General features: G+C 45.3%; 1 protein-coding gene across 2 annotated transcripts in view; it reads right to left on the bottom strand.

The window, feature by feature from the left end:
* Positions 1 to 26,737, bottom strand: part of GRIN2B (glutamate ionotropic receptor NMDA type subunit 2B) — a 413,013-nt gene that overhangs the window by 17,455 nt on the left and 368,821 nt on the right. For both annotated transcript variants that reach the window (XM_025879804.2, XM_073877947.1), the window contains exon 10: positions 24,322 to 24,551. In XM_025879804.2, the coding sequence (XP_025735589.1) occupies positions 24,322 to 24,551 (230 nt within the window). The remainder of the gene's footprint in view (positions 1 to 24,321; positions 24,552 to 26,737) is intronic.

Here is a 26,737-nt window from a genome sequence, read left to right as displayed (position 1 = left end):
TTAAATTTGTTTTCATTTTATTTTTTTAAAGGACTCTATTTATTTTAGAGAGAGACAGAGAGAGCGTGAGCAGGGGGAGGGGCAGAGGGAGAGGGAGAGAATCTCAAGCAGTCTCTCCGCTGAGCACAGAGTCCCACAAGGTGGCTCGATCCCAGGACCCTGAGATCATGACCTGAGCTGAAATCAGGACTCAGTGGCCTAAATTACTGAGCCCCCCAGGTGCCCCCTTTCATTTTAATTATCTGTAAGTGTACAGGACTGTGGCATGAAGCACATTCACACTGTTGTGCAACCATCACCACCATCCATCTCCAGGGTTGTTTATCTTTCCCAACTGGAACTACGTACCTGTGAAACACGAAATCCTCATTAGTCCTACGAATTTTAACCACATACAGAATTTTGCAACCACAAGCACAATCAGGACACAGAACAATTCCATCACACCCCCAAAACTCCTTCATGCTACTCCTTTACACTCCTCTCCACCCCCCATTTAACCTCTGGCAACCACTGATCTGTTCTCTATCTCCATAAATGTTGTCTTTTCCGAGATGTCACATAAATGGAATCATACGGGACGTAACCTTCTGAGATGGGTTTTTGTACTTCTAATAATGCCTTTGAGATGCATCCATGCGGTTGCATGTGTCTGTAGGTCATTCCTCTTTATTGCTGAGTGGAATTGCACTGTATGGATGTGTCAGCTTGTTTATCCATTTACCCATGTAAGGACATTGAGGTTACTTTCAGTTTGGGGTAATTACAAAAAGAGCAGCTGTAACATTCATGTGCAGGTTTCTGTGTGAACATAAATTTTCATTTCTCTAAGGTAAACACCCAAGAGTGGGAATGCTGGGTCGCATCTCCATCCCCTGCTCAAAGTGCAACTCTTTTTGCATCTTTTCTCTCTTTTGCTATTTTTTTAATTAAAAAATTTTTAATTTTAATTTTATATTTTTTAGAGAGGGAGAGGAGGGGCGGGAAGGGCAGAGGGAGAGGGAGACTCTTAAGCAGGCTCCATGCCCAGCACGGAGCCTGATGTGGGGCTCGATCTTACAACCCTGAGATCATGACCTGAGCCGACATCAAGAGTCAGACACTTAACCAACTGGGCCACCCAGGAGCCCCATCTCTTCTCTCTTTTGATCGTCCCAATTTCCCCGTGAGCTACAAAGTAAGTACAGCAACTACTATTATTATTCTGTCTGCTACTCAATCTTCCCATAATAATATCCTACAGCCTAACTAGGATGAAGTTTGTATGTGTGTGTGACTTCGGATTCTGAGCAATGTTTGGAGATGGGAGGCGGTGGCTGGAGAAAGCAGCCTCCCCTCCCTCACCCCCAACATGGTCCCTGTTCGCCCAAAGGGAGAAGAAGGTGAGATGGTTATATATACACTAGGCTTTGTGAAAGCATGATCTTCCTCATTATTGCGCAGCCCGTAAACGTTTGGGACAGACGGACCAAAGAGGCAGTCTGTGCTTATGCCGACCAGACAATTTAACGATAAAACACTGTAAGTGGACAGGTGGGCTCTGAAGATTGAAGTTCAAATCTGAGCTCCAACAGTTCTTAACTAAGAGACTTAATAAACAAGCCGATTAGTTCTGAAACTGAATTTCAACTATATTCTAGGAAGAGAAATAAGGTGTAACATCCCATTACAAATCCTCCATTTCAAAACTCGGGGCCCAGAATCTCCCTGTGGAATAAGCTCGCTGCGGATACAGTGATGGATTAGAACGTCAGATTCTTCACCTTCATGAAAGTTATACTCCGGGATGGACGTGGGAGGAAAAAAACAATTATTCTACAATTCATTATAAATTATTCATTGGAGAGAATATTGTTCAAGTTCGCACAGAGTAGGTGACTGAATTGCAGTAACGATAACATTACGGAATGTAGTTAGAAGACACAGGTGTATAATAGAAGAGCCAAAAGTAATTCAATTCTCTTCCTGGGCCACTGGAGAACCCAATATCATTCTGCTACTACCAGAAAGTGAGTTAGCATATAGCAAGCACTCAATACCTTAGTCAGTTCTGTTCTTTTTTTCTCTTATCATTAATATTAGCACTGTTAATATTAGGACCGGTTGTCCATAGTGGCAAACGCACGGAAGTCTGCATATGAAGAAATCTGCACTTGGATGGGAGAAGCCTGGTAAGTATGTCTTCCTAACTCTGGATGCTGCGCTGCTGGGGAGGGAGCCCCTCGCCTCTCTGGGCTCAGTGTGGAGCTGAGGTGGGAGGAGCGGGGGGAGGAAATAGAATGCCCTCCATGGTCACTACCTTCCTGTGGTGCCCCCAGAAGAGCATCCAGAACATAAAATACACCAGTTCTTCAGATTCCTGGAATCTGGTTATTAGTTTTCCTCCTAGTACCTCTTTGGCATTTTACAAAATTTGGATATATGACCCTTAATAGGTATTTCCTAAAATACGTCATAAAATCAGATAACAGTGTTAGAGTTTATGTGAGCTATCTAAGGTTTGGCCCTGAGCTAGGAGATCCGAGCAGACGAGTTTACTTCAATCTTAGCTTTGCCACGTCATGTCCTCTGAAGTCTTAAGTGTTTGGCAGTCTGGCCATAAAATATCATCAACACACATTTAATGGCTATAATCCATGCATAAGTCACTGAGCTCTGAAATGAATATGTGAAATGAAATGAGGCCACAGATACAATCCCTCCGTTACCATGCATTTGGAAATTAAAATGGTAGTATAATGAGAGAAGCAGCTAAAACTTCCATGATAACGTACCATACAACTGACATGCAGTAATTCGTTAATCTTTCCATCAACCCTACAAGGTAGCATTCTTATCCCCATTAGCAGACAAGGAAATTGATGCACAGAGAGGTAAGTAATTTGAATAAGGCTACCCAGCTAGAAATGAGTGGAACAAGGATTCAAACCCACGGTCCTCACAGAACCATAAAACACATCACAGAGTTCTATGCACACAAGACAGATGCTCAGCAAATGCGTGCAGGACAGAAGAACCCAATGACGAGGTGAGTGGGCCAAGTTCCAAGTGAGACGTAAGGCAGGTCAGGGCTCTACAAGTTTAGAGGGAGCAGAGATCATCACGAGGGGATGGGTTAGCAGGCTAACAACAGGAGGCAGAGATGGAGCTCTTCCAGACTGGCCAAGACTTCTACTAGCAGAGGTGTGGGGAGGGTGCTTGGGGCAAGAAGCGTGGCATGAGTCAAGGTGTGGAAGGACCCGAGCACTGTGACTTAACTGAAGTTGGAAAGGATGTTTGTACATGGGAATAAGGAACACTGAGTTGGCTCATGGCCAGAAGCTATACCATGGAGCACCCTGAATGGTCAGGGTGCAGAAGAATGCTATGGGTACACCGCGGTGTGTAGGTGTCACTATGCAGCGACAGCAATATGGCCTGAAGAGCAGAGAGGCTGGAGCAGGGACATTTACTGGAAAAGACTAAGGGTCTGGACTATTTTCAGGGACAATATAATGGGAGGAATACATGAAAAAGACATCAAATGTAAGCCCTGACAGGATCCAAGTCTGTATACTCAGGAGGATGAAGGAGGGAAGGCGGTAGGGTCAACATCATCTCACCCCCCATCTGCCACTACGCTCCTTCGCCCATCCCTCAGCAGTCACACTGGCCTCCTAGCACCGCCAGGAAAATACCAGGCAAGCTCCTGCCTTAGCATGCTCTTCTCTCCACTCAGAAAGCCCCAGATATCCATCACTCCCTCACTAGCTTCAGATCAGACCTGATGGTCTTTTCACTGAGCCCTTCTCTGGCCACTCGATTTAAAATCGCAACTCCTTTGCCAACACTCACCATCGCCTTTCTCTGCTCTATGTTAGCAGCTAACGGCTAATATTGTCAATAATTGCTCTTTAAATGTATTTTCTTCTCCCTCCTTTTAGAATGCAAGTGATGCGAGGGAAAAGATTTTGTCTATGTTGATCACTGCTTGTACCACTAGTGCCTAGAACCATACCTGGCATTTAGGAGGCTCTTGATGTGAATGAACGAATGACTAAAGGAATGAATGAATTATTTGAATAGCACAAATGGGGGTCCACATGCTATATATGAGAAAATCAATCAGTGTATGCTCCTTACCAGTGAATGCATCATCACGCAACACGAAGTTGAACATCGGGATTTCTGAGAGCTAGTGCTATCCTGGCTTATCTGGTGAATAAGGAGTTAATTTGTCCTCATGCTAGCTGAGGACATCTTTCCTGGCACCTTCTCCATCTTCCCTTCAAAAAATATGTCAGATCTGAGATCCCACAAGAGCTTGTCAAATTTAGGACTTGACAATGCATATGAGTATTTCTTTGGCACCAAAAATGTGACAGAATTGGAGATGATTATGGTAACATGCAGATGAAGTGGAACAGAGGTGTAAGGACTTTGGCATTTGATTTTTATCCCTAAGTCAGCCCGTGTGTGAGAGGTGGCCTCGGCTGTGCTCGCTTGACTACCCGTAGGTGAAACTTCAAGGGGTGTTAACTGCCATCCACTCCACTTCTCACACCGACCTGGGAGAGTGCACGGAATGTTGCAGATATTTTATAAGATCTGTGGGTGCTAGCAAAGAGAAATGGCCTTTAAAGATTTTAAGTAAAGGGTACAGATGGATTCACCATGGAAACTGGGATTCTGGAGGCTCATGAACAGCCCTAGCAGCTCCTACAAAGTTTGGAGGAGAATACTGAAGGTTACTATCAGGATTTCCACATGCATGGTACCCTGATGAATTTCGGGGTGCTCCAGTTGTTAGCATGATAACCTGAGGTTTCTATTATGAAGCCGGGGTGGGGGTAGGACTGACAATGGACTGTGCTAGGCGGGGCGTAGGGCAAGTGAGGATCCAGGGAGAAGCACATCACGGGGGACAGGCACACCTCTGCTTTCCTGGCAAATCAATCAGATCAGTCAATTCCAAACCGAGAAATGGAAATGCCAGCATGAGCACACATGGTCACATTGTGACCCATATACAGCACAGCAGAACTTCTTGCCTTGGTCAATAAAGCCAACCCTATGCTGGGGCACTCCAGCTTAGAGAATATCAGTCCTGGGAGGGAGCTTTCGTGATCCCACAGTGCGTACTGCATCCCTTTCTGGGGTTCACAGTGGACCCTCTCGGGGAGGGTTCTGACAAGTCCTTTGGTAAAGAAACTTATTTTAACCGTGACATAGAATTTTCCCAAACCTATTTTGCCATGGATTTTTTTTTTTTTTTTTAAAGAAGACCCATTATATTTCCCAGAACACTAATGGGCCATGAAATATAGTTTGGGAAATGCCCACTGAGTGATTTCCTCACTGTACACAGCTGGAAGCAGAGCCCTGGGCATTTTATTAACTACCCAAGACCGAACAGCCATTCCCTGCTCCAGTCCCCTTCCCCCACGCCCCTTACCGCACATGAACTGAGAGCCCACCAGGCCCCTGCCCTGCACCAGAGCCAAGGCAAACCTTAGTCCTTTAGGGATAATGGGAGTTCAACGTGCCTAAGTCATCCTTAATGGGCCTCCAATTACAATGGTAACACAATTATTCTAAGCTGAGGGCTACAAAAGTAAAAGATCAATAGCCATATGGGTAGAGGAGTGGAATTTAATTTTGCCAACTGACTGAGGGTTAAGGCAAAAAGCCCTTTTACTTCCAACCTTTTTGTTGAAAATCATTCTGAACTATGTTATAATTCACATTCCTCTTTCGGGTTACCCTCCAGGCAGACATATTCAGCGAGCACCTGCTCTGCGTCATGGTACTGGGATGTGGGTGCTATGCAGGGATTTAGACTCAGATGATCAAAGATGGTTTAAGAGGTTACGTTTAACATGTATTTATTCAGGAAAATCTTAGAAACCATTTTTACTTTTAATAATTCCTTTATATAAGCTCGTTTTGTTATCATTTATCTTTTTTCCCCTATGAAAGTGGAAAGCGGCCCTGTTGCAGTATTTCAGGGTTGGCCACTTCTTGTTAAAGGAGTCGTGGGAGAGCAGAAACGACCAGCTGGCTGACTGAGAAGACGAGGTCTCATTGTTTGCATAGGCCTGGCACATACAGAGACAGACCACTACTCCTCTTACACAGGAGGCTGGGAGTGATTGGGGCTTCAAAGAAGTTAAATATCTAGCCAAATAAGTCCTGAAATCACTTTGTAATTTAAGATCTGACAAACCACAGTGGGAGATCCCATTTCATTCACTACTCTTCTTTAATACTGCTTGTTCAGTTTGGATGATTTGATAGTAGAAACCACAAGGTGAGCAAATTCTATCTGCTACTATAAATGTCAAATATTTTTGATCTACATTACCTACCCCCAAACCATTAGTTATGAAGCTACCTTCCACTGCTTCTCAAATCCAAATGGCTAATAAAGAAGAAAAGTATTGGCTTATACTATGAATTCTATATGAATTAGATAACTATCTTAGGCATTCATTGGCTAAATGATTAATCTGTTCAACAAACATTTGAGCACCTCTATTTGCAAGGCCCTACATAGTTATGGTGGATATATCACTGAAGAGACAAAAATTCTTGTCCTCATGGAGGATATAGTATAGTAGGGAGAGACAAATATGATAAACATGTTAAATATTATTAGTATGTTACACACCACATAACATATAATTCGACTAATGTAAAAAAAGATAGAAAGCCTGAGACAGAAATACACTTATTTTAGAGCCTCTTCTAGATTTTAGATCAGAAAATTCTTATATGGTGGCCTACCTACAGGGTATCTTGAGCTTAGACTGCCTTTTAGGGACATGGTGTCACTGTTCTGAGAACTCTAGCTTCCAACAATATACCACCTGTAAGTACCCTCCTCTTTGAGTCTAGCCTCAATAGCTTGGTCTGATGTGCATATTCAGAGGAACAACTTCAAGTTGGCATCAAATTAACATACTGAAATTTATTTTTCCACTTAAAATAAAACCCAAGGTGTATTTCATTCCAGGCTTGGCAAAGAGACTTTTGGTGGAATAAGCGAATGGGTCGAAGGGGCAGGATTACTGGCAGGACAGCCTGCCTATGAATTGCAACACCTTATTTGGGAAAATAATCTAGATGAGTCCATTCCACACTTAGATTTTTTAAGTCCTGAGTGGACACCGTCAGAGGAAACATGCACTAATGGGGATGCTGTCTCAGCCACCCAGTAGGAAGCTCTTCCAACGTTCCCTTACTGAGCTCCATGATGATTCATTTAAGACACCAGGCCACTGGGCCCTTTGAATGCTTCCAAGTGCACGTGTCATGCTCCTTTGGTCAATGGTTTACAGAGAAGCCAGCCTACTTTGAAATTATTTTATAAATTCCAAATCAGGAGCCAATTAACAGAAAGGGAAAAAGGCTCTAGCCAATGCCAAAGTAAGCTGTAAAGAAAGAAGTTTTTCTTTATCAAAAAAGAGGCCCCTGTGACTAGGCAGGTGGGATACTTAGTAAAAGGGGAGACGTGATCAGCTTGAGTTGGGAGTGTGGGGTAACTTATTCCACAGGGAAAGGTCTCATTTTCCTTAATAAGTTCTATGATGGGATGGAAAACTTGCTCTTTAAATCTGCTATGACACTAAATTGGATTGGATGCCTGGCCATTTGGGAAACAGAATTAAACATCAAAACAATAAGTCTGGCATGATGGAAGAGGTTATGAAAAGGATGACGGTTCAATTAGGAAGCATGCAAAGTAACTCTCACAGGATGTCAAACCAAACGAGTGGAAAGGAACAGGAACTGGCTTTGTCAAAAGCACGGTCAAAAAAGATTGTGGAGCCCTAGTGGACCACAAGCTGCATGAGTTGACAAGGCAGTACCGCTATTTAAATAGGGAGTCTGTAATAGGAAGTATGGTTGGGAAGGAACCCAGGTGGGAAGGTGGAAGGAATCCAACCAGGTGGGAAGGAAAACGTCAGGTCCCTCATGCGCCACTGGGAGGGCTCTGTGGTCATTGTGTGCTCTTTTCTGCAACTCACAGCAGAAACTTGAGAAGGTTCAGAAAGTGAGTGAAGGATAAGAGAGCAAGTTTTAAGGTAAAAGGCTAAAAGATTGGGTTTATTTAACCTTGAAATGAGCACCCAAGGAAATTCCACTGTACTTAGTATCTTCTGTTTTAAGAACTGTTTGAGTGTCTGCCTTCCTCACTGGACTAAGAGACATGGGCTGCCTCAGCATGTTTCCAATACCTCACAGGTAGGGTTTCCATGAAATTTTGGGACATAACTTATACTAAAATCACACTTGCCACTTATCAGAGATTCAAAGTTAACTGGGTGCCCTGTATTTTTATTTGCTAAATCTGGCAATCCTACCCATAGAGTCATTGATAGCCATCCCATAAGTACTTGCTGAATTAATTGCTATCATGTACTAGGTACTATGTTAACTGCAGAGAATAGAAAAACTTAAATAAAAAGCCAGACAGATGGTACAACACAGGCCTTCGTCAATCCAAAGAACTGTGGAAAGGGGCAGGATTCTGGTAGGAGGCAGAATCTGGTTGAACAAAGAGCTTACCAAGGGGCAGAGGGGTTTCTGGAGAGACCCTCTGAGATGAAGAAGCACAACTCTTGGTATTTCTTTCTCCAGGGCCTCTAGGCATTAGCCCTGAGCAGCATGGCACCTGCTAGGACTCCTAAGACCGACTGTGTGGTTGGACTCTGAGCTCAGGGCTGACAAAAAGATTGGCGATAGCATGCCTGCACAGAGCTGTTCAGATCTGCTTTTATTTTCCCTGGTCCAGTAAGACATCTAGGGTCTCTCTGTTGAATAAATAAAGGTTAGGTGGTAAGACTGGAAAGCAAAGAAATTGATTAGAGAACACTTCTATTATGGTTGCATTGTACCTGTACGCAGGATCAGGTGCACTAACATAGCACATGTTAAGTGTGAACTGGTTGGTAGAGACCCAAAGTAGTTTGGGGGATGGGACGAGTTGGGACCTTAGAAGAGAAGCTTTAGGGACTGAAACTGTTGGGTCTCAGCTCTCCCAAACCCACATCGAATCTGACATTCTGGGATTTTCCAAATGGCAAAAGGGTCATTAGGGAGCATCAGTTTTTCCTCCCTTAGTGGACAAATTATGATAGCATAGCAACTATTTATGACAATAAGAACATAATTTCCATTACTATATAAACTAGTCAATGTGGGTAATGATGGTAAAGTCAGGAATGTTATAAACTCTCTGGTTTCATCAATAATTTACAGAGGAGCTAAGGTTCTTTCCCAAGTCTCCAAGAGAGTTAGGTTTACTTTTCCTGAGAGTCTGAAAGGCAGACGATTCTTTGGCAATACAGACCACACGAGCAGGGAAGGCTTTAAGAGAAACCCAGTTTTATAATCTGTCCACTCTGGTAAGAAACTGTTTGGGGTGGGGCCCAGTAGTCAAATGAAATCCTATCGGAAGTAATGGTTTTCTATCACAGTGATGCTGGACAGATAGAGATTGGAAACATGCATGAGTTCTTACTCTGCACCTAGGAGGATGCTAAGTGCTTTGTCTCGAAAGACCAGAAGGCTGGCTGAAAGAGGTACGGGCCACCTCTGGCCCAGGGCAGGTACCCTTTCCAGGGAGCCTTGGATCCAGAGCTATTTTCTGGGAATTTAGCATGGAGGAGTGTCTTCTCCATTCTTCCCTGCACACTTGTCCAGCCTTGACATTACTTGCCCTTCACCGACACCCCCACCCCAAATCTCCCTGAAATGGGCAAGTGCAGGGAGCCAGGAGGCTAGTGGGAGGACCACACAGGGCTCTAGAGTGGATTAGCAGCAGTCTGTCTGTCAAGGCACATGTTAAATCATCTACTGGAAACAGCATGGGCTTTGAGAGATGGGTTTAGGCCCAAACCCTGGGTCTGCCATAGGATTTGAGTCCTAACATTGACTGAGGGATGAGTATGCGTGGGACACTGTTCTGAGCACCTTCCAGGTATAATAAGTCTTTAAGAGAATAACAGCTCTAATTTTGGCAACATTTTTATCCCCATTTTATAATTGGAAATCTGAAGCACCAAAGGGGTTTGGGAGCACAGCCATATCCCATACTTTGTAGTGGCTGAGACTTAATTTTCTCTTCTCTAAAGCAGAGCTAGCATCTGCCTAAAAGGTTTGGGAGGATAAGCAAATGAGACAGAGAATGTACAGCATCTAGCCCAGGGAACGCTACCCATGGCCACTAATGACTGGTCCATTCTCTGAGGCTGTAACTACAGATGTGGCTTTACACAGTGACTACCATGGATGAGGCCCATGGTTGCTAACATTGCAAAGGAACACATAATACAAAGGTCAATATATTTTTGGCTTTGGAAATGCAATTTTTAATAGGCCGGCTCCAACCTATGAACATGTTGTCCTCAACAGTTCATTTATAAATCAGCTGTTCAGAAACAGAAATATTATTTCCCTGGAGAAACAATACTGTAGATGGTTAGCTCATTAAAGACAATTTAATCCATAAGAGAACAGAATTTTAGCATTCATATTTCTAGCTTATATTCTGAGAACATTCACTCACTTAACCGACTGAGCCATCCAGGCGCCCCACATTCACTCACTTAACACACTTCTAAGATGTAGCAGGCACGGTCCCAGGAGCTGAACAGAGTTATGGACGGTAGTGTCTGTTACTTCAAGGATCTTAGGGTGCGGTGAAGGAAGCAGGCATCTGATCACTGATTCCAGCAGACGGTAACAGACATGGCCTCTGGCTACTGTAGGGGGATGGGGTAGGCTATCTGGGGATGTTGCGGGGCAGGAGATGGGTGATGAAGTACTTGAAGAAAGGAGACAGAACTTCCCTTGCCTGGGGCTTAGGGCTGGCCCTTGCATTACACTTTGTACACTCAAACCCCACTTCCTGGGCCTGGCACTTACCTCAGCTCCCCTCCAGGGTGTCCAAACCTGACAGTCCCTATCTTCCTACCTGATCTGTGTCCACAAAATTAAAGCCCTTGCTTTTTTCAGTCCAAATAGATCACATCTAGGTGTTAAGAGGAAGACGGTCTAAAAAAAAAATCTCACTGATTTGTGATTATACCATCACTCAACGTCCCAAAGGTATTTGCATTTTAAGAAACAGAGAGTTTAAAACTTTTTTGTTTTCAATATAGATGTTGAAACTAGGAGTATAAGCACATGAAACCATTTCAAAAGAAACAGTGGTCACTCAGACCGATTGGCCCAGCTTATGAATGGCCTTGGGAGCCATTTTTCTTTCAGGGATTCTGACTTCCTCACTGAACCGCACATCCTTAGATGCCGCAAGGATGTCGTGTTGGCTTGATGTGTACACAGCAGCTCACATGGAGTGCTGGGACCGCCAAAGGAGGGAGGGCTGGTGGCGGAATGGCCCCTTGTCGGGGTCATCTGAAACCTGGAGGGCCTTGTCCTGGAACATGGGTGTACTGGATGATGTGTGATTTCATGATACTTCAAACCGAAAACTGAAATGGGAGTTATGAAGACTATTCCCTGGAGCTTCCCAGCACCAAACGCCTCCCAGCCCCACTTCACGTCACCGAGACCACAGCTACCAAGCAGAATGCTCCTCACGGCTGTGCGGTGTCTGGCTCTCCCAGCCCTGGCAGAGAGGACCAGAGTGACAGTGACATAATTTTGTTAAAAGCCTGTTTTCCACGACTTGGGGTTGAGGGGCGAGACTGTAATTCCAATTCAAGAGATTCTGAAGTGCAGAGACAAGGCGACCAGGTGAGGCAGCTATTAGAGACGTTCTGCCATTAGCAGGGAAGCAAAGATCTCTTTCTCTGCACACAGGAGTTCCTGAATGAACGGCTGGCTGGATGGCACAGGCCTTTTCCCAATAGATTAGTCTCATGATGTGAGATCTCAGTGTTTGCTGATTTCTTCCTCGGTGTGTGGGTGTGGACTGTTTTCGCGTACTTTGCATGGTGGATCACACTTGACCTTGACCACAGGCATTGTGAGTACTGGTACACTGAGGGCCACACCTGACCCCATGCTTCCAGATGCCCACCGTGTCCTGGGAAATGTATTTATGGTTGTCAGACCACAGGGGTGATTAAGGAGTCAAGTTGCTCTGTCTACGCTAAGTGGACTCCTAATCACCCCGAACCTTGTCAGACCTAGCAGCGACCCTTCATGTGGGGGCCCGAGCTGCACCAGTGCAACGGGTGCTCTGGGAGCTGGTGCTGACTTTGACTCAGCCCCATCTCCACATGAAGCCTCCTCGGCCTCTCCCATCAGCTTCAGAGGATTAGAACAACTCCTCTGGCAGCAGCTTCTTCTCATTAGCAACCTGGAATCACTGCTGGGTTGAAGGCTGCATTGTTCTTCCATGTTTGAATATCAATTTGCATAATGAAGCAGGTGAGAGCGCCTCTTGCCCGTTCAGGCGGTCCTGATTGGCAGAGAGAGAGGGATTTGTACATAATTGGCCGCAATTAATTTGACGCGCTTTTATAAGGGGAAAAGGAAAAAGCAGAAAATTGCTCAGTGCTCCAAGTCAGAACAGCATCTGCACCCTCTGTGGTGTGTGTGTATGTGTGTGTGTGTTTGCAGCAGTGGGTGGGTATGTCATGTACAGGCCTGCGAGTGGTAACCTTGTGTGTTCAAATGCAATTTTTTTTTTTTTTTTTCTGGGAGCAAAAAAAGGCTCATTCCCCAGAGGTTCCTGTGCCCGGGAGGGCCGCGGCTGCAGCGTCATTCATCACGCAATGCTGTTAGCCATCTTGTTCAATTTGTATTTGAGGCCACTAGGAGACATTGTTAGACATCCTAGCATTCTTTCTTTAGTACCAGGATGACACCTAGCTCAACATCTCTTTTGTACTCAGTCCAAAAAAGGCTGAGTCCCAGCTGTCTCGGGGTCTGTTGGCAATCAGTTCTTGCAAGAAACTGAACGGGCTTGCACTTCACTCAGAACATATGTGGTGCTAGTGATAAGCTGAGAGATGTGTGAGCAAGTTTTCAGGAATTAAGCATTTAGCAATTTTAATATCAAGGTGGTTTATGGACTTGAGCTACTCATGGTCTCCTTGCGACGGGCACTTCAGAAACAGCCAATACTGTGCTTGCCTTATTTCTATCCTAAGATGAAGACGGAGGGATGCAGTGGGGTACGTTTCCCTCCTCTCTAATTCTTTCCTCCCTGCCTTCCTTTCCTTTCCTCTAAAAGGAAGGTTCCTGAGAGTGGGATCTTTTCCTTTCTAGCTGGATTAAGCAAGTACATGGGTTCCTTCCAAGGAGAGAGAAAACTCAGCACCCCATGACATTCTGTGTCTGTTTAACTCATTCATCCGGTCAACCCTCATTAAGTCAGTGGCTTTTAGATGGGCAGGGGGCTATGATTTCAGAAACAAAGGCAACAGAGCCCAGATGTGAGTGAACAAAGTCTCTTCTAAGTTCCTGCGCACTTACGGCTGAGGAGAGAGTGGTCTATCTGCTCTCTGTGGGGGTCCACAAACACCCCCAACTCAAGAATCTGAGGAGCCAGCCAGACAGGATCCCCATGAGAGGGGGCTAGACTGGATTTTGCTGCCTCAGCCCAACACCTCGAGGAGAACATGGAGAGGGCACACGGCTATGCTGGTGTGGTAAAATGGGGCAGCTCTCCCCAGACCAAATCCTGACACCCTCACTTGCTAGTTGTGAGGGTGACTTCAGTGAATCTGCTTGACCCTTACAGGACTCTCCTTATCTGGAAAAGGGCGTCAATAATCTTTACCTTAGGGTGGGTATGAGGATTAAAAGTAGCCACAGATGTGAAGAGTCTAAGAGCAGACACATAGCATCTGCCCATTAAATAGTTCAATACGTGTTTGATAAGAAAGGCAGAGAATATCAGGCAGATTTGGCCCCAGGAATCCCAGTGACTATCAGCTGGCCAAGATAAAAGTCAAAGTGAAGGCAGCCATCACGGATCCTGTATGCAAGCTGTTCTCCTCCCTCTCGGGGCTGGGGAGAAAGGCAGTAGGGACAGGAAAGGTCCTTGGAGGCAGGAGAGCCCTCACTTGAGGGGCTTGGTGGTGATCTAGCTTTGATGGTCTCTCTGCATGGCCAGTGTTCAAAGCAGACTCTTCCCCACGTCAGACAGGTTCGTGGGTTCTTCAGAGAGTCTCTCAAAGTGAGAACTCTCGTCTGCCACCCCATGAAGGCAGCTGGTTGCTTCCATCGGTCCCTTCGGCTTCTCCATCAGATGACACCCCTCCTGCCTATTTCTGTTTCGGCTGCCTCATCCTGAGCAGGAAGCCCTCTGAGCAGGGGATCTTTAAAAACACCTGCCTCCACTCCTGGCCCAGCCTGACTCCCTCTTGTCCTCATGGCCTAATCTAGGCCGGAGGAACCAAGGCCCTCCCACCAGGCGACCGGCTTGAGCCAAGACCTGTCACCCTTGATCCTCTCAGGTCCAGGCCAAACGCCAGCCCTTCTCCCTTCTAACTGCAGGTGGTGAATACCAAGCTCTCCAAACCCCTGCAAAGTGCTTTCAGTAGGTTTGAGGGGAGTGGGAGAAAAGGGGGGATGCCAGAGCCCTCTAATTACTTCCCCCAAAGTAGTTTGCTCTCATGATCCTTCTTATACTGTGGCTTCCCAGCCGCCTCCTGGCAGGTCCTGTTTGATGGCAGCTTTCACACCTGTACTTTAACTTCTGCCTGCATGGACAGAGTCCTATTTATTTGAAAGGGTTCCCCAAGTGACTCTAATATTCATACTCTGCTCTATGCCACCCCTCCCCAGGCAGCCACTGCTCTTATGTCCCCACAACAAAAAGATCTACTCGAACGGACTGACCATCAAGTTGTTAAAGTGAGGACCTGAGACTCTGCTCGTCCTCCTCCTGACCCCCGAAAGTCCAAGCTGCGTGCAGGATCATATTGGCCTGGGGTTAACGCCTTTGATAATCTGAATCAAAGCCCCCCAGACAAGACTGGATAAAAATGCCAGAGGAAATACAGGGTGTGGGTGGTCTCTTAATGGCTCTCCACGAGCCATGCTGGAAATGGAACACCCAGCATCGAATTGTGAATGACATGGTTGGACTTCCCCAGCCTCCGGCGCTCTCAGGCCCCCACTGGCCCCAGCACACGCCCCGCTGTGCAGAAATCTTCCAAAAATATAACAGTCCTCACACAACCCACGGGGACCCTTGTCCACTCTTGTCGTCATTATGACAAGGGGGCGGGAAGCACTGGAAGGGCAAAAGGCTGAAGCATCCACAAAGCCGAGAGCCTGCACAGGCCACCGTGTTTACTGTGGATACATTGTGACATCTCTAAAACCTGATTCATTTTAGGCCTGATGGCTTTGGCCACATATAAATTTTCATAGCTGCGTTAATTTGTCTCCAAGGACTTGAACTTAGTTGCCCATCGTGAAACACTAATTCTTAATAAATCCTCAACCCACAAGCCAAGATTCAGTGAGCATATAAAAGTTTAGCCCCTTTATACTGAAACACTTATTTCTAGTTTTTGTTTTTAACGAGAGGGGAAAAAAAAAGGTGTTGAGGGACCTCTCTTGTTTGCTGTGTTCTCTTAGGACCAGAGACTCACCTGTAAATAGATTCTGTCATCCCTGGGGTCCCCAGAGCCCCTTGCTCTTCCCAACCTGGGAGAGACGGCCTGACAGCGAGAGGCCTGAGACAGAAGCCACACAGATAAATTCGTATGATCTGACCAGTTCAAAGAAGTGCTCAAGCCTCTCCCACTCCCAGAGCACCTAAAACTTACGTATAGCATGCCACGCTGCATGCTTTGACGTCTCTTAACTGAAATCATTTGTTGCCTATTGCTGGTTTTATTTGGGGCCCAGTTCAACTCAATTAAGGTGGGGGAATTATGAATTCACACTCATGCTAGTTTGTTTAGTTGCCTTTTTAAAAACGTTATGGCTCCGGGAAGGCATCTATTCTTCTAATATCTTACTTAGGGACATCTTTCTAAGAAGAGTTACGCAGAGCCAAAGATTGGTTCTAATGCTTTTCTCTTCTTTTCTCTTTTTTTCTTCTTCCTTCCTTCATTCCTTCCTTCCCTCCCTCCTTTATTTCTATTTCTTTCCTTCCTCCTTCCTTTCTGACTTCATTTCATTTTCTCTTGTTTTGATTTTATTTCACAGAAAGATGGTTCTGCTAATATCAACAGAATGAGACAAAACTTTCTTCTTTTTCCAGATAAGAAAACCTTCCTCAGATCCACATTGTAAAGCTTATGTTCTATGCACAGGGGAAACTCGTGTTCCTAGTGTAGCTTTGTGTCGAGTTCCTAGCTAACCAGTTATCTTGTTGTCTGTATGTACTTTTGGAGGATGCATATACAATTGACCTTTGAACAACACAGGTTTGAACTGCCCAGGTCCACTTAAATGAGGATTTTTTTTTTTTATATATAGTACAGTACTATAAATGTATTTTCTCTTCCTTATGGTTTTCTTTTTTCTTTTTTAGAGAGAGAGCTTGAGTGGGGGGGATAGGGACATAGGGAGAGGAGAGAAATCCTCAAGCAGACTCCTCGCTGAGGGTGGAGTCTGATGCAGGGCTCGATCCCAGGACCCTGGGATTATGACCTAAGCTGAAGTCAACAGCCAGATGCTCAGCCCACTGAGCCACCCAGGCACCCCCATCTTCCTTATGATTTTCTTAAAAACATTTTTTCTCTAGGGGCGCCTGGGTGGCTCAGTCGTTAAGCGGCTGCCTTCAGCTCAGGTCATGATCCCGGGGTCCTGGGATCGAGCCCCGCATCGGGCTCCCTGCTCAGTGGGGAGTCTGCTTCTCCCTCTCCCACTCCCCCTGCTTGTGTTCCTGCTCTCGCTGTGTCTCTCTCTGTCAAATAAATAAATAAAATCTTAAAAAAAAACATTTTTTCTCTAGCCTTATTGTAAAACTACAGTATATAATCTATATAAATATACAAAATATGTGTTAATCAACTATTTATGTGATAAGTAAGGCTTCCAGTCAACAGTAGGCTATTAGCAGTTCAGTTTCTGGGGGATCAAAACTTACACTCAGATTTTCTACTGTGCAGGGGATTGGCACCCCTACCCCCATGCTATTCAAAGGTCAACTGCATGTATATGTATGTATATGTATGTATACATATATGTACACATGTGAATACACACGTACATATATGAGTTCATCCACACGAAGAGAGGACGCCTGTTTACCTTTATTGAGAAAGACGTCCCCTGTGCCTTATGATCAAATAAAGTCCCTTCCAGTTCTGTGATTTGAACAATGCAACACAATCCAGAATATGAGAGGGGTGCATTAATAATATTGTCCCTAGACAAGAGTTGTGGAAATGATATAGCATACAAAAACACGTCCTCAATCCCCTTTGACAATGATGTTACTATGAAGAGGTCTAGTAGGAGATTTCGTGGGAAGTGCGCACACATCCAACACTCTACATGCTGCGAGAGACTAATAGTCCTCAGCCTCGAGGACAGAGCAAATGGGAGCCCTCAAGGACACTTGGGTTTTTGACTATCTCCCTAAAATTCAAGAGCATGGAGAAGACTTCCGTGATGTGTACAACATGTCTCTGCAAATCTTCAGTGTGATGGAGATCAATTCTTTGAAGCAAAGGAGATTCGTGAGAAAAGGAGCTGAACCGGATGCTGCTGTAAGAAATACCCACTTCGGAAGGGTGGAGCTGGGTGCTGACAGAGGAGATGGAGACGAATAGGAGACACCCCGAAGTCTAACGTCTGCGGGGAGCTCAGAGAGCAGTCATAGGCCTTTATAGAAGGCCCTGTATCCGTTTCCTGGGACTGCCGTAAGCAAACTACCATGGACATGGTGGCTTACAGCAACCCTAAGTTATTTTCACACAGTTATGGAGGCCAGAGGTCCGAAATCAAAGTGCCAGTGCTGTGTTCCCTCCAGAGGCTCTAGGGGAGAGTCTGTTCCTTGCCTCTTCCAGCTTCCAGATGGTTCTTGTGGTTGCAACACTCCAATCTCTGCTTCTGCCTTCTCCTGATCGTCTCTTCTGAGTCAAATCTCTGCTTTTCTCTTATAAGGACACTTGTCATTGGATTTAGCACCAACCCCGATAATCCAGGATGATCTTATCTTGAGATCCTTAATTACATCTGCAAAGATCTTTTTTTTTTTTTTTTTTCCAAATAAAGGTAAGACTCACAGGATCCAGGGGTTAGGACATGAATGTATCTTTTGGGAGCGGGGGTGGGGGGGTGACCATTCAACCCATGATAAGCCCCAACAGTACAGCAGAGGTCAGGGGTGAGCAATGCTGTGCGCGAAGCCATGGAAAGTCAGGAAGCAGGCCGTCACTCAAGGAGAGGAGGACACAGTGAAGGCTGATGCTGTGAAGGGGTACACGGAAAGGAGAGAAAGGAGACTCTGGACCCCTCCTTGGGAGCCCGGTAGCCATCTGCATCCTGGGACTGGGAGGGTGACCACTGCCAAGCCCCACTAGATGCCTCAGTCAAGGCGTCCAGGCAAGTCAAAAATGGACTCAGGAATTAGGAGTGGGCAGAAGTAGTCTCATTCTAAAACAACACTAGCAAAGTGGTGAGAGACGACCCTTAGCAAGAGCACTAGGCCTGGGCAAGCTCCAGGCTTTGCTCTGGATGCATCTGGGTGCAGTCCAGCCTGGAAGGAATGAGGGAGGCTCAGTACTTGGGGTAGTGGCCCATGTACAATGTCAGATTGGTTCTGGTAATTGAGAGACAAAGGGGCAGGTGTCCCTTCCCTGCCACATGCGTGCCCTGTGCCCTGTGTCCTCCCAGGCTTGGGGGAGTTTTCTTTTCTTATCACTTCCTCCAGAATTGCTCGTGGTCAGCTGCTACAAGAGGGCCAGCTGCTTGACAGCGCCACAGGACTCCCACGTAAGAAATCACAGCCTAGTTTGCGCAGCTACCTGAAGGTCCAGTCCAGGTGCACATTTCTAGCTCCCTGGCTCATTAGTCACGCCTGCCACTTTCCCTAGTAAGCTATTTTTGCCTCAGTAGTCTGTGATCGGACCAAGAAGGTCTGCGCCAGGACCAAGGTGTGACAGATCAAGCTTGAGGTCAGCTGTCTCTCACTGGCTTTCAGCCTAAAATGAATAGGGCAAGGAAGACACATCTGGACAGTGGAAAGAACAGGGCCCAATTCCACACATGCTCAAATACCATCCAATCGTTACCTATCAGTGTACCGTGGTGTAAATATGCTTATCACCAGTCTGGTTCTCTTCCAGAATGTGTACTGACTTGTTTGCATGTTGATTTAAAAGTCCTACAGGGTCTCTTTTCCAAAAGGATGCGAGATGACTTCAAGATGCTATGGGACTTCACACAGAATAATCATTATCTAGAAAAGCCATGGGTCCTCATTTAGTTGTTAGAAGTCTGTCCTGATTGTATCTTCAGTGTTGCAGGCAAAGGTGGTTGCCCTCGTTAATTAGACAGGCACCTTTTGCACATTTTAAAGTCAATAAAAATTCCTACAGTTCCTTGAGGGCAAGAACTGCAAAATACACAGTGGGTACATATGACATTGGGGGTAGGAATGCGTGAAGCAGGATGCCGCCAAACACCCTGGAGAACCCAAAGGTCAGACGGCAACCTCTGCTTCCTTCACCCCACGGCCCCAGAGCCGCTCCTTCTCTCTCCTGCTTCCGCTCCTCTCCACCCTCCAACAGTGGCTTAAAGCTCAGGGTCACACTAGGCTCAGGCTAAAGTCAATGCGTGGGCCATTAGCCTGTACAAGTACTAGAAATCACCACCCTTCTCTTTTTAAAGGAATGCCTCTGAAAAACTTCTTAAAGAAAGTGCAAACGAGGGACACCTGGGTTGCTCAGTCTGCCTTCGGCTCAGGTCATGATCCCAGGGTCCCGGGATCGAGCCCCATGTCAGGCTCCTTGCTCAGCGGGGAGTCTGCTTCTCCCTCTGCCCCTTCACCCCACTCATGCTCTCTTGCAAATAAATAAATAAATAAAATCTTTATTAAAAAGAGAAAGTGAAAATATTAAAATACTATCTAATTATTGTGGATCAGTTCATCAGACAGCTGCTTTTTGGTAGAGGAAAAGGATCTAACTTGTTATGCTTTGACAAGGTAGATGGGAGGATAGGAAAAAAGATGATGAATGAATATTAAGCCCTGGAATCTGAACAGGATGGCACACTGTTTAGGGGCTACAGGCGGCAAAGCACATCAGAAGGAAAATGACTTAACCCTTCCCAGGTTCAGTTTCCTCATCGACAAATCAAAACATTAATAGCACCATTACATAAGATCCTCTGTGTAATGCAGCTGGCCTTACGCCTGGCTTGTACGAGCTGAAAAAAAAAATGTGAGCAGAGATAGCATTGTTGAAGTTATATTAATGATGATGATTGTTATTACCATTATCCGTAGTAACAGTAGTCCTGGTGGAGGCAGCATATGGTGACCTCAGGGTTAAGTGAAACTGATAGAGAAACTCATTAAATTACAGAATAGAAAATTCAATGAAAAAGTGGGGGCAGGGGTGTCAATACCAATCCTTCAAGACATCATAACTTTGTCTAGGATGAGCTACAAGGGAGATATCTTGGCGAAGTGATTTTAGAGCCAAACACACAGGGACGCAAACCTTTAGCTCTGTCACTTGAGAATGTGTGACTTTAGGAAGTCCGGAAACTTCCCAGAGTCTCGGGGTCTTTATTTGTAAAATGGGAATAGTCATACCTATTTGCAGAGGACACATATAAAATAGATGTAACATGCATAATGTACATAGGGCCCAGCAAATATGTCCCTTCCTTCACCTGGTGGCCAAGCTCTTTCTATGGTTGGCAGACTGCAAAATGAGAAATCCGTCTGGGGAGGTGAGACACGGGAGAATGAGCATGGGGAGCTCTTTGTTAAGAGCAGAAAGAGGTCACCAGCTTCCTTACATTCTCCTCCCGCTGGGGGAACTGGTGGAATGTACAGTAGGGCTGCTAAATGTTAGAACTTGCACCCATATTTAGTTACAGCATGTAGTGGAATAATTCTGAACCCACTGATGTAATGCGCTACTGCAAGATGGAAGCCATCCAGTGAAAAGGAGCCCCAAAATAGGTTTTCATGGAAATTTAACTCTGAACATTCTGATTTTGTACCTTACCATAAATGAGATCTGGAAAACACTTTTCTGCCATAAAATTGAAGATAATTTCCTACAGATATATAAATTTAATGGCTATAAATACCTTCTCATCATCACTCCAAGATATTTATCACTTGATCTGAGTTGTATGGAAGATATGCCATCCGTGACAGTCAAAACAAGTTTAAGAACTCTTTCCTATTTTAAATGTTATTTTCCTTGATGAAAATTTAATTCCATTGAAAAAAGAATCTTCAAAATCACCTCATTTCTATTCTCAATGTTCCTGTCTTGACGACTTCATTCTTTACCTTTTCTTTTTCTAAATTCACAGAATACACTTGCTGTCGTGCGAAGACAGGCCCAAGACTTTGTTTTCTTAAGGTGTTGTGAAGGGAAACGAATATCAATTTTGACATTTTAAGTGCACTTTCAGAAAACCCTCTTTCTGATTTATATTAGCATTCCTGACACTGATGTGTGTTATATGTCATTAGTTACTTAAATGTTTTCTATAATTATGTAAATTATGTTGACACTGTCTGGTAGGATGCTTACGCTTTACGATTTTGTCATCTGCAAAGTTCTAAAACGTATCTGATACCCATTTTCAAGTATTTTCAAATTAGACCGTTGTTAAAGGGTTCTTGCTCTCTTGTTGCCTTCTTTGCCTATAATGCTTAGTCTGCTGCTTTGCATGAGAGGCTCTTACAAAAATATGCCCTGTTTCCCTCTCCCCACAGACTTTAAAACAAAACAAAACAAAACAAAAAACAAAACAGGGTAACTAACTTATGATCATGGTCCAAGAGAGCTCATGGTCAGATGGGGGAGGTCCAGTCAGGTCCAGGTGTCCAGATTATGACAGGACCATGTGGAAGACAGGGGTTATTAATAAAGGGGTGAAAGACTACCATGTCAGAGGAGAGAATGGCTCACTGTCCAGATGAGCCAAGGAAAGCTCCACAAATGAAGCGACCTCTAATCTGGGCCATGAGGGTTCCATAGGAGTTTGGTGAGTGAAGAAGTCAGGAGAACATCCCAGGCAGGTGCACAGATAGAGAGGCCTGGCCCGAAGGATGAGAAGTCAAGGAAGCCTGGGCTGCAAGAGCCTAAGCCTGGCTGACCACCCTGGACAGCTAGAGCCCACTGGGAATCACGTGTGAAGGCCCTCAGAAGCAATCAGGGAAAAGGTCTTTATTCTATACACAGTGGAGCCACTGAAGTTCTCTAAGCAAAGAACGGATGGGATCTAACTTTTCAGAACATAACCAACATGGTGTGGAGGACAGACAGGTGCACAACCTCTCTGTTTAAGCAGCCTCGAGCAATATATTCAAAACCACAAAAGGGAAAACAATCTCCTTGCATCTTAATCAGGCTTATCTCAAATAGAAGATAGTACAGTTGTTGCTGGGTGGCTCATGAATGCATGGGAACGATAAATACAGTGTCCTAAGCAATCCTCAGAGATACCTGAAGAAAACAAAATGATAAATGTGGAACCTTCACTTAGTAGCCCAGAGCTCCAAGAAGGACTGTGGTCCACAGTACCTCTGCCGTATTACTGATGGCATGGCAATATGGCCCTGCCATATTGTGGGTGGGGACATGACCTACCAAACCTCTGCAGAGCCTGATGTGAGGACATGGTCTGCCATACCTCTGACAAATCCATGTGTGAGGACATGGTCTACCATGCTGCTGCCACATCCCTGTTTTAGGATGGGCATGGTCTACCTCACCTACGCCACATTCAAGTGTAGAGCCCTAAGGAGGTAGTTGTTATTAAACACACTACTGCACAGGCTGTAGAAACAGGCACAAAAATTGATGTAACAGGAGGTGAAGGGAGGTATGTAATTCACCTTTTCTGAGCCAGGATCATAATGATGAAAGATGTTGATGAAGGAACAAAGAGAAATATTTAAAATGAATGAAGTATTAAATGCATGAATATATGAATAAATGAATAATAAATCATGCGTTAGAAGCGAGAAGTAAACAAAAACCTAAAAATAAGGTAGAAGGAAATACAAAGAGAGGTATTATTTTTAAAAATAAAGAAGAAAATAAAGGAAGACGAGTCAGAGAAAGAGATAACATGAAAAGGTAAACACAGTGATCCATATATGCACTTAGACATTTTTTTTTTTTCATTCCCTTAGAAGCTTGTTTACCTTCCTCACAGGCTTTTGTGTGTCTTGGTGAGTACAGATGAATAGATGGAGAAATCAGAACCTAGGCCCCCCAAAAGACTAGCTCTTCCTTCATACTCTTCTCAAACCATCTGTTAAGGGTTTAAGGTTTTATCTGGGGGAAACCTACCCCACGTTAGAAATCACTAACTCTCTGACCTATCTGTTCTAAACACACATCTGTCCATACCTCATAGCTTCAACCTGGGGAGAGGGGTGGGAAATCACATTTTCTAAATCTTAAGGAAACAGTGTAGGAAATGTGTTGTGGGTGGAAGTTCCCAGAATTATGTGGGGCATCCATGAGTTCTACCGGACACCTCATGGAGGTAGGTCCTCTCACTCAGCTTGGACTATCCTAGCGATCACTGTTTCAGGAGATAGACCGCCCACAGAAACCGTGATGCTTCCGGCAGGCCGAGAGAATATGGTATTTAGGACAGGCTTGGCACATCCTCGTCCAGAGAGGATGCAAACCAGTGGACACTTTCCTTCTTCTCGCAACTGTACAGCTCAGCAGGGAGGCCTCAATTGGTATGGGGGCTACCTATTCATCAGCACCACACAGGGCAATCATCAGTTAAATAGCAGTTAGTTCTCTTCGGGAACAATGTGAACTACCCGCCTGGAGGAAAACGGAGGCCACAATGGGCCAGGGCCCTCGGTGTGGGTGCAGGGAGCGGCCCTCTAATAACACACCAAACAGGCAGCCCTGTGCTGGCAGGCCACCCAAGCACATTCAGCAGGAGGTACCGCAGGCTCAGGAAGCCGCTAACACACCAAGCCCCTTATTTGCAGCCCAGGGACTGCTGGTGCCAACCTTTCACAAATCAGAAAGTGAATGTGAAGTACTATTATTTCGGTAGGGAAACTGATGTTTGCTCCCAGGTCCCAATTTAAGGAGACATTAAGAAAGAACTGCTGATTCTAAAGATGGAGAAAATTAACAGGTACAGGAGAACTTTGAGTGTGGGCTCAGAATGGGACTGAGGGGACATATGGGAGGCTTCAAATGGTCCTCTTACCTTTTTGTCACTCAGGCCAGAAACCTGGTCCACATACTCCTCCTGGATCATGAAGGCAGCTAAGTTGGCAGTGTAGCTGGCCAGGAAGATGACGGCAAAGAAGGCCCACACCGACACCATGATCTTGGAGGTGGTGCCCTTTGGGTTCTGCACGGGTACGGAGTTGTTAAACACCAGACCCCAGAGTAACCAAATAGCTTTGCCGATGGTAAAAGATGGGCCACCTGGCTCTGTCATGATGAAAAGACAAGGACAGAAAGTTAAGACAGAGTCACCGGTCCTATTTAAACAGAGAGACCAGCTCTGTGTAGACAAATACACAGAGCTGGTCAGTTCCTGCTCAAAGCAGGAAACCCTCCAACTAAAGGCAGACATTTTTAAGTTGAGAGTTTGTGCCTCTCTTCTGGGACCCCCCAGGAAGGCAGAAGAAGGTTCTTTAGAAGAAAATCCAGGAGCCTGGGGTGTGTGTGGGATCCTGCTTCAACTAACGGTCATGACTCAGCCAGGGCACTGGAAGAGCCAGCTTCCTGCCCCCATGTAGACAAGAGTCTCAAGACCACATGAAAACTGAATGACAAAGGCAACTACCCCATTACTGTCACACACACATCCTCATTACTGCTGTTCCCTAAAATTTCCATTTGTATCTGCCAAGAAAGGATTTCAACTTCAAAAAAGGTCAACAAGAATCATATGGAATGTTCTTCTACCTTCGGCATGGACCTCCTACAATTTTATTCACACGGATGCTAGATGGCTTTGAATGTCCTTTATCCTAATTTTTCTTTAGCTTCTAGCACTTAGCACCAAATGTTTCCAAGACAACCTCGACCCCACTCCAATGCCAACGCATCCCAACTGGGTTTCCAACCATGGTAGCTTCTGTGTACAAGAATATCAGGAAGCCCAGGGAGGAAGTCACAGACCCCTGGCTTGGCCACGCTATCTGAGGGCAGAAAGGCAGACCGTCTCTGACCCTCCTCCACCCAACCTTTACATTCACAGTGCCAAGGCTTCTGCCCAGAGATTTACTGTTGCCTCGCTGCTTTCAATGGTTGGTGATGGCAAAATCTCGCCTGATGTCTGGGTCTGCATGTAGTCCCTCCACTGCAGAAACGAACATCTGCCTGCACAGTTTCACCACACATTAGCACAGGTCTTACGACGTTATCTGTGATCCTGAGAGCATCTGCTCTGACAACTAAATCAGTGACTACACATGTCAAGCCGCGTATCTAACCGTGTGCACACATCTGTGCATGTGGGCCTGATTTCATGGAACAGATGTGTAACTCCAAAGTTGTTCATAAATCAAAGCTCTGTACATTGTAAAATGCCCCAAGGAGACTTGATATTTAAAGCGGTCCCATGTGGAATTCCTTCGTGAAGACAGGCACCTCTTGGTCGCCTAAGTAATTGTAAGCCCTTGCTTTGAATTTTGTGGCTGGATTTTTTGCCTCCTTAATTTTCTTCAAGGTGAAGGGACAGCATACACTCTCTTGAGCTCTTGATGCTGTCAACGTATGTACGCACTCAGGTGTTTCTCAGATGTTTTGCTTGTTACTAATGCCCCTCGGGATAGGGAGCAGGTCATGGCTTCTGGAAGACCCTTTGGCACAGGCACAGAGCCCCCTGACTGCACCATACTGTGGAGACATTCAAACTTCCAGGCCAGAATGGAGAAGCTGAAGAAGAAGGTAGGTCAGCACCCGGAAATGCCTCAGGGCATCAGTGGTTCACAACCTGGACTGTTAGAAGTACCAGGAGAGTTTTTATACAACACTGCTACCTAGCCCCCCAGCCCCAAAGATTCTTATTGAATTGTGGTGGGTGGTTATTCTAACCTGCAACCAAGGTAGAAAACCACTATTTTGAAACATAGTAGTGGTCCAAGACCCACCCTGGAATTAGTGAGTCAGAATATTAGAAAATTAGGTCCAAGCACCTTTGTCTTTTAAGTGCCCCACAGATCATTCTTTGTGTAGCTGGGGTTAAAAAAGGCTTCCCTCCTGGAGGCATAATTTCAGAATAAAACTCAGAAAAAAGTATAGTAGTTCCTAATTCTGGGATTCTCAGAAAGTTTCGGATGAATTATTTATAGGGGTCCCAAGCCCCGCTTTAAGAATCTAGTAAATGTTTTGTGAAGACTCATAAATGCCTCGAACACATGGGCAGTCCTCATGTCTCTGGACCCACTTAGCCAGAAAACTGGACTGCCCCCAACAGTAGCTATGGGTGAAAATCGCTACCTGCTGGCCATTTTATTTCAACCACCCAATGTCTATACACCCTGGCAGGGGGAGCTGCGCCAGGGTCATAGGCTTTGGAGATCTTGTACCTCAGAAGTGGAGAACTCCTTCAGCCACAACTACCCTGCATATATGCCGGGGCAGCCTAATTTTCTTTATTATTAATA

This window comes from Callorhinus ursinus, unplaced genomic scaffold (genome assembly GCF_003265705.2).
Source record: "Callorhinus ursinus isolate GAN/ISIS: 27379988/994484 unplaced genomic scaffold, GSC_fseal_2.0 scaffold27, whole genome shotgun sequence".
NCBI lineage: Eukaryota > Metazoa > Chordata > Mammalia > Carnivora > Otariidae > Callorhinus > Callorhinus ursinus.
This window is presented reverse-complemented; position numbering and strand designations above follow the sequence as displayed.